The sequence below is a fragment of the Oxyura jamaicensis genome, chromosome 9, assembly GCF_011077185.1.
Source record: "Oxyura jamaicensis isolate SHBP4307 breed ruddy duck chromosome 9, BPBGC_Ojam_1.0, whole genome shotgun sequence".
Taxonomy (NCBI): domain Eukaryota; kingdom Metazoa; phylum Chordata; class Aves; order Anseriformes; family Anatidae; genus Oxyura; species Oxyura jamaicensis.
This window is the reverse complement of record NC_048901.1, coordinates 17,222,857-17,237,346: the sequence shown is the minus strand read 5'-3', so window position 1 is coordinate 17,237,346 and position 14,490 is coordinate 17,222,857. Positions and strand designations below refer to the sequence as shown.

At 40.7% G+C, this 14,490-nt stretch overlaps 1 protein-coding gene across 11 annotated transcripts in view; it reads right to left on the bottom strand.

Annotated features, from left to right (window-relative positions):
- The window catches only part of MCF2L2 (MCF.2 cell line derived transforming sequence-like 2), a 154,526-nt gene that overhangs the window by 2,999 nt on the left and 137,037 nt on the right, over positions 1-14,490 (bottom strand). For 6 of the 11 annotated variants that reach the window (XM_035334040.1, XM_035334038.1, XM_035334041.1 and 3 more), the window contains 7 exons: positions 11,262-11,303; positions 10,490-10,585; positions 6,479-6,568; positions 4,941-5,012; positions 3,091-3,177; positions 1,344-1,462; positions 651-763 (listed from right to left, as the gene is read on the bottom strand). In XM_035334040.1, the coding sequence (XP_035189931.1) occupies positions 651-763; positions 1,344-1,462; positions 3,091-3,177; positions 4,941-5,012; positions 6,479-6,568; positions 10,490-10,585; positions 11,262-11,303 (619 nt within the window). The remainder of the gene's footprint in view (positions 1-650; positions 764-1,343; positions 1,463-3,090; positions 3,178-4,940; positions 5,013-6,478; positions 6,569-10,489; positions 10,586-11,261; positions 11,304-14,490) is intronic. The other 5 variants (XM_035334037.1, XM_035334039.1, XM_035334044.1 and 2 more) reach the window with 5 other exon arrangements.

Genomic DNA, 14,490 nt, shown 5'->3' with positions numbered 1-14,490 from the left:
ACTATGGGACTTGCTCTCATCTTGGTTGAATGCCAGTTCTGAGCGAGGGGTCTTATCGTACGGGCACTTCAAGGAGATCAGATCTTCTTCCTCCAAATTTCCCATGGAAGGAGAATTCAGACACCTTTCCAGGTCTGTTCCTAACACTCACTTGTCAACCAGAGAGCATAAATACACCAAAAAATATGTAAGCTCAAGGGGACCAGGTTCATCTCACTTTGTCAATCATGTCTGAGATATAGTCTTATATCTAAGCCTTTGGAGCTAAACATGTTTTCTGGTTCACTGCTGCAGCTTGGTGGAAGACATTGAGATTCTACTGGTGTATCCTATTGGAGGATGTGGCCTTTGACAGCTTCCCTTCTGGCTAGGTGTTAAAAACTCAAATATTCTCCTCTACTTCCCTTCATACAAACTCCCATCCTCTCAAGCCTCATGTCAATCATTTGGGATGAAAGCCAACTAAGTGGAATTAAACAAAGCTGTTTCTATGTTGATGCTCATCACTGCCTTTTCACATTCTGCTCAATGAAGTGAGTGGATTCAGACAGATTTTGAATATGCTTTGACATTTTCCTAAACATATTCCATCTTTTCCAAGAGGCTGCAGACATTCTACCTGTTAAATTCAGTCTCTCTGCTGTACTTACCATTGTCCGTTTTCTCCTTCCTGCACAAACTGCACTAGATCTCCATCCTCAAGTGTAAGAGAATCTGGGAAACAGCTGTCAAAACTGCCTTCTACCCGAAAAAGATTGGTCCCCTAAAATAAATCAAACAATGCACCAGAATTATAGTCATTATGGAGGAAAGAACATTGTGCAACAGAAAGTGAGTTCAGCTGAACACTGAATCAAGCATTTCAAGCTGGCAGAGATCTGGGGAGTTGTGTCACTTTTTATTATTTTTATCATGCCCAACATTAACCATTATTAAAACTCAGGAAAGAACTGTGCTGTGCATTCAGGCTTCAGAATTAATCAACCAGACACTTTTCTGATACAGAAAATGAGTTTGTGACACCAGCTTATGTTACCTGGAAAAGTCTAGAATTATATTTTTAAAGGGCTCAGTGTTTTCTCCCACTTTTGTAATTTAGCTATAAAGTTAAAGCTACAGCTTACAAGTAAGGATGCCTTTTAATGGTACTGATCCTGATCAATAAATATAGTCTTAGAATAATCCCTTAACACCCCAGATCAAACTCCCATCTTCTGTCTTCCCACACATCCATAAATTTAAGGCAGGTATGAACCCAAACTTTGTAGGCTAAATCTTGATCCTTAGAGAATAAAAGGTTGTACTTTGAAAGGGATTACTTTATTTTGAAAAAAAGGAATTACATTGTTAGGGTTGGTCTCTTCCTCCATGTCTGAAGAATTGGAAAGTTCATCCATGCTGGAGGGGATGGCTTCGAAATCTTCAAATGTATCTAGAGATGGCAGTTGCCTGCTGGGCCAACCTTTTCAAAAGAGATAAAACAACGAGTTAGCTCTTGGTCATTAGCTCCTTTCAGACTCAGTCTTTTAAAAATAAATTTCACAGGATCACCTCCCAGTATTTCACTTACTGAGTTACTCATACCTTTTTACAGCTTCTTCCCTGATTTTGCCATAAAAAATTACTTTGCAGCCATTATTCTCTCTCTAAAAAAACCTGTACCACTTGCTGTCATTTGTAGTAAGGCAGACTATGTTGCCATGATGCGCATGTGCATCAACGCCTTATGTGAACTAAACCTCTTCAGTTCATGAGGTACAAAAAGCAAGGACAGGAATATTTCTGTATAGGAAGTGCTGTAGCAAATCACGACTTTGCCAAAATGATTTTCAGAAAACCATGCTCATTCATTTTCTAGCTTACCTCTACATATTTATCTACAAATCAAAGCCATTGAATTTTGGTTGACTTCTTATCTCCATCACACCCCAAGGTAATATTGCTATATTTGTATCACTTAAAGGACTAAGCCCTGGAGCAGGCTGAAAATGCAGGGAAGGGGCAGAATAAACAAGGTACAAGATGATCAGACCTCTGGTGGTAGGTTATTAAAAATTATTTACATAATTGTTTAAATTTAACTCACCTACTTAAAAGTAATTTTATTATTTATTTAAGAATAAATAAATTTGTGCAACGTGTGGTCATGCAGCTCTGCAGCCCCTTCTCCTCCGTCCTGTTGCCCAGGGGCTGTGGCTGCCCTGACCATTGCAATTCAGTTACAAGAGAGACAGCGACTGTCTGCCACCAGAGCAGCATCCCCAGTTATAACCCTACAGGTGTGGTTACGTCATCCAGGTGATGTTTTTCAAGGTGTAAACAAGCTTCTGAAGTGGCATTCATGTGCTGAATTGTGTGTGTTCACACCAAGATAAAAGAGACGATTTCAGCTACAGACCACAGAAAATTTAGAACTGGACCCTGCATCCTCTGTCAGTAGAATCACACCAGCAAAATGCAACCAGCTGTCTAAACATACAAGAATGTGTTGATGCTATTTAGCTTTAAACTGCTATAGCAATTTTAGTTCAAATTCACAAGTCAAGCTACAAACACCAGAAGAAAACAAAAATCCTCCTTCTTGCTTAGACAAAGCACCTGGATAATAATCATAATGCATTAGGCAAAGTGATCTTTTGCAACTGTCATTCAAAGGAAGCATCCAAAGCAGAAAGGTAAGAATTCCTTACAAATACATGCATCCATGCATACTTTCCTTACAAATACACACAATACATGCATACTTCCTCTTCCACACAAATTGCTACAATAATTTCAGAAACTGAGAAATGATCTAAGTAACATTTACATCCTCCATTCAAGCTATAAAATATCACAGATCAAATTCTGAGCTCCCCGACATCAGTTCAAAGACTTAATGTTCAGCTATGCCTGAAGTACAGAAAACCAGATTCTGGGACATTGTTTCTATAACTGCTACTGATCCAAGCTTGTTCTTTCACTGCTTTCAAGGGAAATAATGTTCATTTTACAAGAAAAATACCTTTTAGTTAAAGATAATAAGTGCGGTCATAAACTTACATTACACTCTCAAATCAGGATGATGATAAGTGTTTTAATTTAGTTTACCTGTCTGTGAAGCAGATCTAGGTACAGGTCTCGTGGTGGAACCAGTATTACATTTAGTCTGGGCCAATATGGTGTTCTCAAAAGCATCTGTGACAGGAAGTACAATTTTTTGTCTTAAAGGTGAAATAGTTAGCAGATAACCAGTACGAAGTGACTTCCCGTATCACCTCTGCAACTGGTTATCTCTTAAACAAACAGGTGGATTGGGATCCAATGGTCATAAAAGAGGAGACATTTGATGAGCACAAATGAGTGAAACTACAGCAGTATTCCTCAGAAGAACAGTCTGGGAATGACAGAGAACAGCCATATGAATCAAACAAATACGGATGTGAATTAATGAAAGTAGTTGCTGTACAGTGCAGTGTTCTATTTCTCTACAGCTTCCTCACCCATTTTTAACATACTTTTCTTGCAGCTTTTCCAGTCATTCTGTAGGTGGTGGTATATGGGATTGGTGCTCAAGCATACAGCAATGAAAACGGACCAGGGAGGCTCTTCTTCCCAGCCAGAACTGAATGACAGCACTCTTGAAGAATGCAGTTTTGTGGGGGAAGTTTTTATCTAAATCAAATCCTTAACATTGTTAACTCCGTCAGAGCTCTGGCAATAGCAGCAATATTTTCTAGTAAAGGGATGACAATGCTCATTGCTTCCTACTTAAAGAAACTCAGTCTGGCAAGGGCTGTTACGCAGTAGGACCATATTCTTTAACCAGTGAGGATCAACTCAGCTCTGGAGTCCGACGACTAGTACTTGTACTTTGAAATACCTCCTGCTTCTGCAGCCACGTGGTATGCTGAGATGAAAAGTGTCTATCATGGAGAAAAGTGAGCTATAATCACTGTGGTTTGGGAAACTGGTGCTGAGTGCCAACTTAGATTCCAAACTTGGTGCTAGGTATCACAAGCATGAGGAAATACCCTGCAAACAGCAAAACCACCATTTAATCTTCTGCCTCTGAACTTCTTCCAGCCTCTCTGTTCCAGTCTCCTCCTCTGCTGGGAGTGACATAGCAGATAGCTCTGATGTGTTAACAATCCCATCACTGACCTGGCCATCTGTCCTTTCTACCAAGGTTTTGTGCAGAACAACACAATTATAAGAAAGGATTCCTCAGCCTACATCTCTCTTCTCCCTCTCCTACAAGGGGTGTACCTGACTGCTTATGCCCCACAGGGCAATGTGCTCTGGCAGATCCTTGTGCAAGGGGGAAAGTTGGCATTGGAAGCTGGCAATCTTCCAGTAGCTGGAGAATCACTTCCCAGTTTAACTTTTTGGTATTGTTCATTAAAAAGTAATCAATGAACCTGCTGCAACAAACCGGTGGAAATTCTGCTTGATTGAAATGAAACACTGCACCTTAAATGGATATTAATGTAGTCTAGCCTCTTTTGGGGTCTTCATGCACGTGGCTCCTGCTCCTCTTATTAGGTGTAAACCCCAACAAGGGAAGAGGGATGCAAGTGGCCAGACTGCAGGTGACGGTGAAAAGTAGCCCCTTGGCTCCCTGCTGCTAAAGTCTCCTCCCCCTCCACAGGGTGAGGTAGAAGCTGGGCAGTAAATCCAGATCACAGTCTAGGGCATTATTTCCCAAAATAGGCAGAGAATTGGGGTTTTAATTTAGGCCCATCCCTAGGTGAAAGCATAAATACGGCATGAATGCAGGTGACAAGAAAAGAGGTGACAAGTTTTGTTTATCACACTTAAACAGAAAAAAAAGTGACACCAAACCCCGAGTGCCTACATGGAGTCCAGTGTCATCCACCAGCAGTGATGAGATGTGAATTGAGTGAATAATATCAAAAGATTGCCAAACAGGTTTTCATGCAGGATGGAAATACTCATACCTTCAAACCCCAACGGAGTTGGGTCACTCTTTATTTCATGTCTCTTGACTTTAACTGCAGGAACAAGGGGACCTGTGTGAAGTTTGCAGAGTCATAAGGCTGTAAATACTGTTAAAAGAGAAATTTGCTTTCCCATTACCTAGAACCATGACCTGCCTAATACTTTCCATCTCACCCAGAAAAATGACCATCCCCTGAATTCTAAGTGGTGAAGACAAACACTTCCGTGATGTGAATAGGAAACAGACCTCTTCTTGCAAAAGACATTAAGACACAATAAATGTATCTGCTTCCAAACAGGATTCACAGATGGTTTCTCTCACACTTGTCCAGGAGATGGCACTAATGCAGGGAGACTCACAATCAGCTTCCTACACGAGGCTGGCAGGTAAAGGCTGAAAAAAACCAACACCTAAGTCCCACAGAATTGGAGGGCATCCTTCACAGCTCCATGTACAGTGCTTCTACTGGGTCCTGACTACACATGTAGAGAGCTCATGATGTGACAGAGCTAAGCATTTTTTTAAAGCATATGCTGTAAATAAAACACTTAATTGGAAAGCACTGGTTTTGTTTTCTAGCTTTTAAAATGGTCACAAAAGTAGTTTTCTCATCCTTCCAAGAAAATTCCAACAGCCCAATGGTAGACAGGATCCTATAACTTTTTTCTTTTACATGAAACCTTAACAAAGTTCAAAACTCATTGTAACTCATACACACTCTAATACATCACACTACAGAACAACCCTAGTTTGCCCGTTCTCTTTCTATGTGTTTGCTTCTTTCTGTTCCCCAGCTTAGGAAATAATTTTGTAGCTTATCAGTTTTCCCATTACCTAGTAATTGACCATATATATCTGAAGCTGATGCCAAAGACTGCACACTGTAAGAACCTCTTTTCCCATGCTTTGTCTGTAATTTCCATGTGGTAATGCTGAAGTATTATTGTCTAAAGAGATTGGCAAAGAAGTATTAGTATAGAGTGGTCACATCACATCCTTCTCCTTATAAACTCCACCATGCTTTCACTTCCTGCCACTCTGAAAGTATTTTAATCATAACTGTAATTATGCTAAATATGCTTAAAACTGGCACTAATTGCTACTCCATTTTTGTCTTGATTTCAAGCTTTCTTACTGATTACTGCTACTCAAAGAGCAGAGCCTATCTTTCTTGAAATCTACAATTCCTAAGCAGCTTTAAGAAAATTGGAAAATAATTTCTGTTGAATTTTGGCTAACTCAAACCCATGGAGAAGTTGGAAAACTAACCCATAACAGCCAAAAGTGAATGCAGTTTCCATGGAAATCAGCACCACTCACTGAAGCTGAGAAATGGGAGCACACCTTGACACAAAATTCAAATGTCTTGGCCTGCCTTCCTGCAGGTGTTATACTTGTCCTGATTCTTCTTCTACTGCAACCTCGTGCATTTACAAAAACTGAGCTTGATAACTCACTCTGTGAACAGCTTTTGGCAGTAAATGAATCAGTCAGCAGGAAGGGAGAAGGGTAGCTAAGCAAGCAGCATGACAGTACCTTTGGTCACAGCAGATGCATTAGCTGTGGTGCTGATGGAGGAGGCTAGGGAAAAGCGACGGGTAACTTCTCTTTCCTTAGATTCTGGATCTGGGAGAATAGACAGATGCAATGCAGGGCAGGATTAGAGGTTAATAAGCATTGAGGGTAAAAGATGTCCAAAGCAAAGCAGCAGCTGGAAAAGGGTAAATAAAAGGTAGGTTGCTCCCTAAGACAGCCAGGAGAGATACTTTCTACAAAGTGAAAAGCACAGAAAAGAGTTTATATAAACATATTTTCAAAGCAATTCCAATTGAGCCAATCTTAATGTGCCAAAGGGAAACTTAATGTTTTAGCCAGTTAATGTTTTAGCAACCAAGTAGTCTAAGTACAGCTACAAAACACAGAGATGAGGATGATGGTTAGAGCGGTGTGTGTGTCTGCAGATGAACTTCAGACTATTTAGACACTGAGCTGCTTGTTCTGTGATGACTCGACTGAAATACACTGAAAACCAAACACAAATGGTTTAGAATTCCTGTTTGTCATTTCTGGGAGTTAGCTGTGGGAATGTTCTCTCCTTACGGGTGTAAATCAGCTTGGAAAAAATGAAGTCACCAGAGGGGTTTTTTGTCTGTTTATTCCAATTCAAATCATGCCTTTTCCCAAAGGCTGTTTGGGAATAAACACACAACTTTCTAAGATTTCACTGTGAGATGTGAGCCGCATTTTTTCTCAAAATAGTTCATAAACAGATCAAAGGTATAAATGGACTAACCACTAGCTTCAGAGAGCACATAATGTTTCCAAACACTTCCTTGTCATTAAGCAGCTCTTAGGAGGCTGCAGCTACACATCTACAAGCACAGCAATGTGGCTCTTGCACCTGCCAACTAAGCAGCACCACTTGGGAGAAAAAGTTGCTTGCTTACAAATATTTCAGGATTAAAATTTTAGTCTCTTCTGCTGCAAACACTCTAAGCCCATGGGATGCATTACTCGAGTGAGTATTTCTCTTTGAGATATGAGTAAAGCTATTCATAGCCTTCAGATCTCAGTTTCAGTAAGATACTTGAACAATTAACTATACCAGGACACAGCTTCAGCTGAAAATTACATTAGAAATAGTTTTAAATATTCTGTTGAAGCTTTTCAGATTGTTAAAAATTATTTGTGATTTTCATGTTCTGATTTTTTAAATGTCAAATATTTATGTAAAAAATAAATGGTTCTATTTTCATTGAAGATATTCCTGGAGTAGGTAAAGAATTATATCACAGAAAGTTCTTTGTAGAACATGCTTATATCTTTGCTGAATCTTAGCCTAGATGTTTCCAATCAGTGACTGTGATTCAGAAAGACTTCTCTATTCCAATTGTTTTCTTTTCTGTTACTTCATCTTCTTTTTTTTTCCTCTCTCTCTTTTTCTTTTTCCCCTTCATGGTTAGGTGTCAAACAGCACTGGAGTGAAAGAAATGTCACGTGATTTTAAACTTCAGTTTTAAATATCCTTTGCAAAACTATACTACTATGAAGATTTATTTTTCAGGAATATTCTTAAAATTCTTTTTCCCACTTGTCATCTTCACATTTCCTGCTAGTAGTGTTCAGTCACACTACATTTCTCTTTACATGGTATTTTTCCCTAGTTCTGCTTCGTAAATGTCACATTCACTGCCTGTTTCCAGCAGAGCAGAAATTAGCATGACTGGTCAAAGAACAAGTTCTGCAATGTTTGTTATGCCAAAACACCAGGGGACCATATTAGCTCTAAAGTCTCAGTGCATTTTTAACTGTACTTCTGCCTTTGTAAGAAGTCTGTAACTTCTGTAAGCACCAATGCAGCTCCTTACTCACATATTGATAGCAGTAAATTGGTATCGATAAGCACACATATTCAAGTACATCCTTATTTATACCTCCTAAGGCTGAATTAAAGTGAGAGGTTAAACTCTGCCCTCAGTGATGATTAATACAGAATTATTCCAAATTCAGCCGGCTGTGACCACCTGTATTAAAATGCAAAGAAAACTTCACTTTGTACTTGTAGGATTTGGTTACATTTACACTGCTTCTTGCAGCTCTTGGAGACCCTGTGCCAGTTCCAAGGAATAGGAGCTTGGCTCCACAAACCATGACAGCTAATGCTGCGAAAGGAAATGCAAAATGCTGCAAGTGTGGGCTTTTACATTTGGTGTCAGTTCTGGTATGAGCCTTGGGGCTCTCCACACCGATGGAGTGGAGGATGGTGAAGCTCCTCCTCCACACATCAGCATTTCCTTTGCCAAAATACCAAGGTGCTTCTATACAAAGTTTTCTTCTCCATGATATCTACCTCGGGCAGACAGTTCAGCAATGCTTTCAGCATCCAATTGGCAATCTTTTCCCCCCCTGGTTAGTCTTGTCATGTTGTTGTTCAGACTTTCCCTTTTATGTATTCTGGCCACGAACAGACACAATGGGTCCAAACCACAGTAAGCTCAGCTCGGTATGCCATCTTCTGCCAGGGCCAGTAACGAATCTTTACACAAAAGGGTCAAAAGCAGGACAAGCTTACTGCAGTAACTTCCCTGTTTCCTTCTCACCACCTCCAATCTGCCGTAACAGCCAGTTATGCTGGCAGCCAGTTAGCGCTGGCGTAGTTTTTGTCACAACATTGCCTACAGAAATGACCACACTTTGCAAAACATTGAGACCATTTTCCAAGTGGTTTCTCCTAGGCCAGGACCAGATTAATAACCGACAGCACAACAAAGGGAAATCAGCAAACATGGAGCATTGCGGAGGGGAGGTTTTTCACAGGAACATAAGTAACCAGAGCCAGCAAGTCTTTGAACCGACAGTGGCTACACCTAGGGGTGTGAACTCTTCCGAAGTATGCCTTTCTGTCTGGAACATGGAAATACTGGACAAAAACAAGACACCTCACAAGACGACACAAAATCAGGTAAAAAGGAGAAGGAAATTCAAACCAAAACTGCAGATCCAAACTCCCCTGAATTACAGCATTATCCTGCACTTAGCAGATCTGCATTTTGTGATTGATTTCCCCAAGTCAGAGGATCTGAAAACCACTCTTTTTTGTTGTTGTTGTTTTCAGAACGTTGATGGGGTTTACCAATCTTGAATCTTACTACCATTCACAGCCTTAACCTTGCAGCCAGAACCTTACAGCTGCCCTGGCTCTTGCCGTATTCTCTCTTTGTAACATTTTACTATAACTCCTCTGTATTTCTCTTTTTATTCTTCTATCTTACTTCTTCCCTTTGTCTCTATTATTTTTCAGAGCAGGAGAAAAGCAATATAATAACAATTAAAAGAGTAATTACCTTATATTTTCAGAGTGCTTGTGAGTATAGTCATTCAAATTCATTTCTATTTACATCTCTTTCTTTCCTCGAAAGTATCTTCCTAGTACAGTAAGGAACATGCAACGCTCTCTACTCATGGATATTAAGTGTCTTCTAAACATGTGTGCACAAAGACTCACAACACATCATTTTACAGGGTCATACAACATAATTGGGTAGAAATGGCAGCAAACTCCAGATCTTCTTGATCCCAATTCCCCAGTCTTACCACTAGATTATGGTTGAGCAATAACTGTTAAACCAAAAAGCACCAACCAATGAACGACTTAACACATGAAAACCTAGTGCAACACAACACAAAGATGATACTCTTCCTTACAAGCTAGTAAACTCCTGAAAGAAGTTAGGTTGTCTAAAAAAGATCTTCACACTTTGGCCCTTGAAAAAAAAAAGAAAGAAAACGGAAACAAACATTACTTGCACTGTGCACTATGAAAAGATCCAACCACTCAACTCAAAGCTTGCCTTGCCAACACTGCCATGAGAGCCATTTCTGGTAACAGGGTCTTGGAGGAGTCATAAATGTGTATCAGGCACATTTGGGTGGGATGCGGCAGCACTCTAGGAAATAGTGATGGATGGCACTATGTGATGGAGAGAACATTGTGGGAGTGCAGGAGACAGATGGCCAGAGACCAAATGCTGCGTGTGGTGATTTTACCTTTGGGTGGAGCTCTGCGGTTGGAAAGACCTTGCAATGTGAATCGCTTTCTAGCAAGCGCTGTGCGCTCAAGGTTAAGGCTGGTGGAAGCATCAACTAGGAGAGAGAGGGAGAGGGAAGAGAAATAAGGAAGGAAGGGTCAGCCATTCAGCTTATGGGAAAGGAAAGGTTAGCACTGGATGACAACTGAAAATAGAGAAATATTGTTTTGATTCAGTTCAAGCCTGAGCAAGAGCTAATCAATTAGAAAGGTGACATGAGGTCAGGGTGGTTAAATCAGCTGAGCTAAACAGAGCCCCCAGGCTGAGTTAGGCTCACTGAGTTTCAATGGAGAGCAACAAACAAACAAACAAACAAACCAAAAAGAAAAACAGGTGATGGGATGTAGCTCTCATCAAAGGAGAATACAGTTTAGCAGCAAGCTCATTGAAAAGGATCTAGTGCCTTTGACTAGGAAAACATGTCACTATGGTTGGAACAGCAAGGCTGTAGGGAGAAATAAGAGAAGCCTTGCAGCACAGGACATGCACAGACAGCACTGTGAGCAATCACACTTCTGCTAGCCGGTATGAGCACTGCAGATTCTGCCACGATTAGCCCTGTGGCTGCTATGCTCAGCCTTACCTGCCGAAGTCTTTCTAACAGCCTCCAAAGCTGGCATATAGTAATGCACTCAATCGGTGGTTAGCTGGGATGTAAGGTGGGCCATGCCATCAAAGCTTACATGCCAGGCTCCCGCGTGAATAAGCCAGCCATGCTGCCTGACACTCACATTTATCGAGAGGAGTCACAGACGGATCTAGGTCCTGGGACTCTGGGTTTCAAAGATACACAGTTACTCACATTGCAGGAAAGAGGTGGGCCTAGGTCAAATCCCCTGATCTGTGCTTCCCTGCCAAATCATGCATCTGACTCTTTGTGTGGGCAGGTAACACAGAGGTTTATGGTAAAAAAGCAGGAGAAAAGCCAGGTGTTGGCTGCCTGGTTCTCTGCCTTGGGATTGACCACTAGCTTTCTCCTCCTCATTCCATACACTGTCCAGTTAAACCATTAGAGGCACAAATGAAGAACAGAAATACAAAGGGAACACAAAGAGACAGTGAATCCAAACTGACAGACAAGCAACAGACAGAGAAGCTGTGTTTCCAAAAGAAAGTGCATCCTATTACATTCTGATCTGCAGCCAAGATAATCCAGGATCCAGGGTGCCTGCACACATAGGTGGGTGTGAGATGAACTGATTTTAACAGTACTCTTTTTTTTTTTTTTTTTTTAATGTCAGTGTGGTCATCTGCATGTCAGATGCATCTGGTGAGGAAGTGCTACCAAGTGACAGCTTCAGCTGTGGGGCTGCACACAGGTGAACTGGGAAGCATTCAGCTTTTGGACTGCCTCTGTTGGCCCCTCAGATCCATTCCCTGCCATGACTGCTCCCACTGCTAGGCAATACCTGTAGAGATACTGTGGGCCTGGTACAATGCCCTGCAGGCTGAAGTTTCGACTGCTCTGGATTAGCTTATAAATAAACCAGAAAAAAATGTATATAAAATACATTTTCTTGCCATTTGTGTAGAACAAGAAAATCCATAGTACTTGATCATCACAGCATTATGAGGAACGGGCAGGGTGGGGAGGGGAGGGTGGTATGCCAGTTGTTCAGCTGTGGATTCTATCACTTCACTTAGGAATCCTCTCTCACTTAGATTTCACAAGTCCTCACAGCTTTCTAGCACCAGCCAGTCATTAGAGACTGGCTTCTAGTGACATACTGTCTCCACCTGAGTTATTCCAAACCTTTTCCTTCAGTCTGCAGGTATACCAAATCATCCTGAAACACACCTCCAAACATAATAAGGACTAGGTCTAGCTGAGCAACAAATGTGCACTCGTGGCAAAGGCACCCAAGAGCATTCTGGGCTGCATTAGGATGAACCCTGCCAGCAGGTCCAAGGAAGTGATGCTTCTCCATGCTCAGCACAGGTGAGCCCTGTGAGTCTGGTGCTGAGCTCCCCAGTGCTGGAGAGACATCAACAAACTTGAGTGAATTCACTGAAGGGCAAGGAATATGATCAAGGGACTGAAGTAGCAGACATATGAGGAGAGAGAGAGATGGGATTGTTCAGCCTGGAGAAGAAAAGGCTGAGGGGGAGCTTATGAATGTATATAAATTCCTGGTGAGAGTGAGTAAGGAAGACAGAGCCAGATGTTTCTCAGTGGAGCTCAGTGACAGAATGAGAGGCAAGCAGCACCAACTGGAACAACACAGGGAAAAAATACAGGAAATTCAATTTAAAAATATGAAAATACTTTTTTTACTGTCAAGGTTAAATACTGGGACTGTGTGCCTTGGAAGGTTGTAGAATCTCCATCCTTGGACATATTCAGCCCAGAGCAACTTGCTCCAGCTGACCCTGCTTTGAGCAGGGTGCTTGGACTAGCTGATCTCGAGGTTCTTGCAGGACTTGACTCCCATATAGCTTCATGTCATCGAATTTACCGATCAGGTCCACACAAATTACTGTTTTATACATGGACAACACATAATCACATGTGTTTATCCGTAACAGTGATGAAGCTGATACACCTTGCCAATAGCAGCTCACACACACACACACACACACACACTGTACTTCCGAAAGAAAATATTTGAAAACTGTGTTCACATTAACTACATAGATATTGGGAGCGATACAGTCAGTAGGTGGCACAAAAGAGACAATTTTAGCAGAGCACTAGACTCCATACAGCATGTGTACTGCAAACCAGCACAGCCCCAGAGTCACAGAACGATTCCTATACACCTTTATTGGACCTAACAGTACATCTTCAATATGACTGAATTCAGCCCCTGCAGAGTCCCAGCTAGAGGCGCTGGTGCCTCACAGGGACACATATTAAAGTTTCAAATTAAAGTGAGACATCTAAAGCCAGATAGCTCTTCCATTGGCTCTCTCCACAGTATGTTTTGCAGGGCAGAATGTGTGCACACACCCTGAATCCCACAGAGAGAAGTGACTCACTGCTCAGCCCTGCAAGAGCAGCCACATACCAGACCATGAGGTGGCTTTCAGCTGAGCTAGCAGTGAGGAAGAAAGAAATTACAGTGAGAGCCCTAAGGAACTGCTCATGGGAAATGAGAAGACAGAACGGAAATCAGCATATAGGGTGATCCCAGCTCCCACACTCATGTGCAAGTTAGACCAGATGAAAAACACCAATAATTTTCCTGGAAATTTTTAAAAAGTAGGGTTTATGAGTTTGAAATGAAAGATGGGTTTTCTGCTTTTATTTTATTATTTTAAAATATTTCACATTTTTAAAAAAAGATTTTTTACTGAAACGGGTTTTTAATTAATGAAATTGCATTTTTTCATGAAGAATTCATAACTTTCTCCTGATGATGAAAATATACTGTGATGAAAATCTTTTGGTGCATAGCCTACTCTTCAAAGAAAAACTATTCAATTTTATTTTACCATCTCTATTAATAAAAGGGTCTGTTGTTACTTTTGGCCTAATTTAGATATTTGTCTCTTCTTTTAAAATCTTGCAATTTTCTGTTTTATATTTAAAAATAAAATAATTTTAAAAAAGCTTTGCTCCAGCATTTCAAAATAGTACCTAAAAGAGAAAGTGTTCTTTCTGCTACTGCCAGATGAGATCCAGCTTCTTTTTAAACCCACACTGTATAGAATATATCTATTGTATTTACACCCTCAAATAATGGAGGGAGTTTCACTGACAGCATGTACATTTACTTACTATACACTAATGGGGAACCTATACACAGAGGAGGCAAGAAAATCTCTGATATAAGTATGGAAACTTGTTAGGAAAGTTTATAGGCAACCTTAAAATTAAATATGGTTAGAAACTACCTTATCCAAGATATATAAAGTTAAAATACACATACAATACCTCCAAAATCATACTTTAAAAAAAAAGAATTGCATAAAGAGCACTGTAATGCATCAAAACTCAGACTTAAAATTTCCTAACCT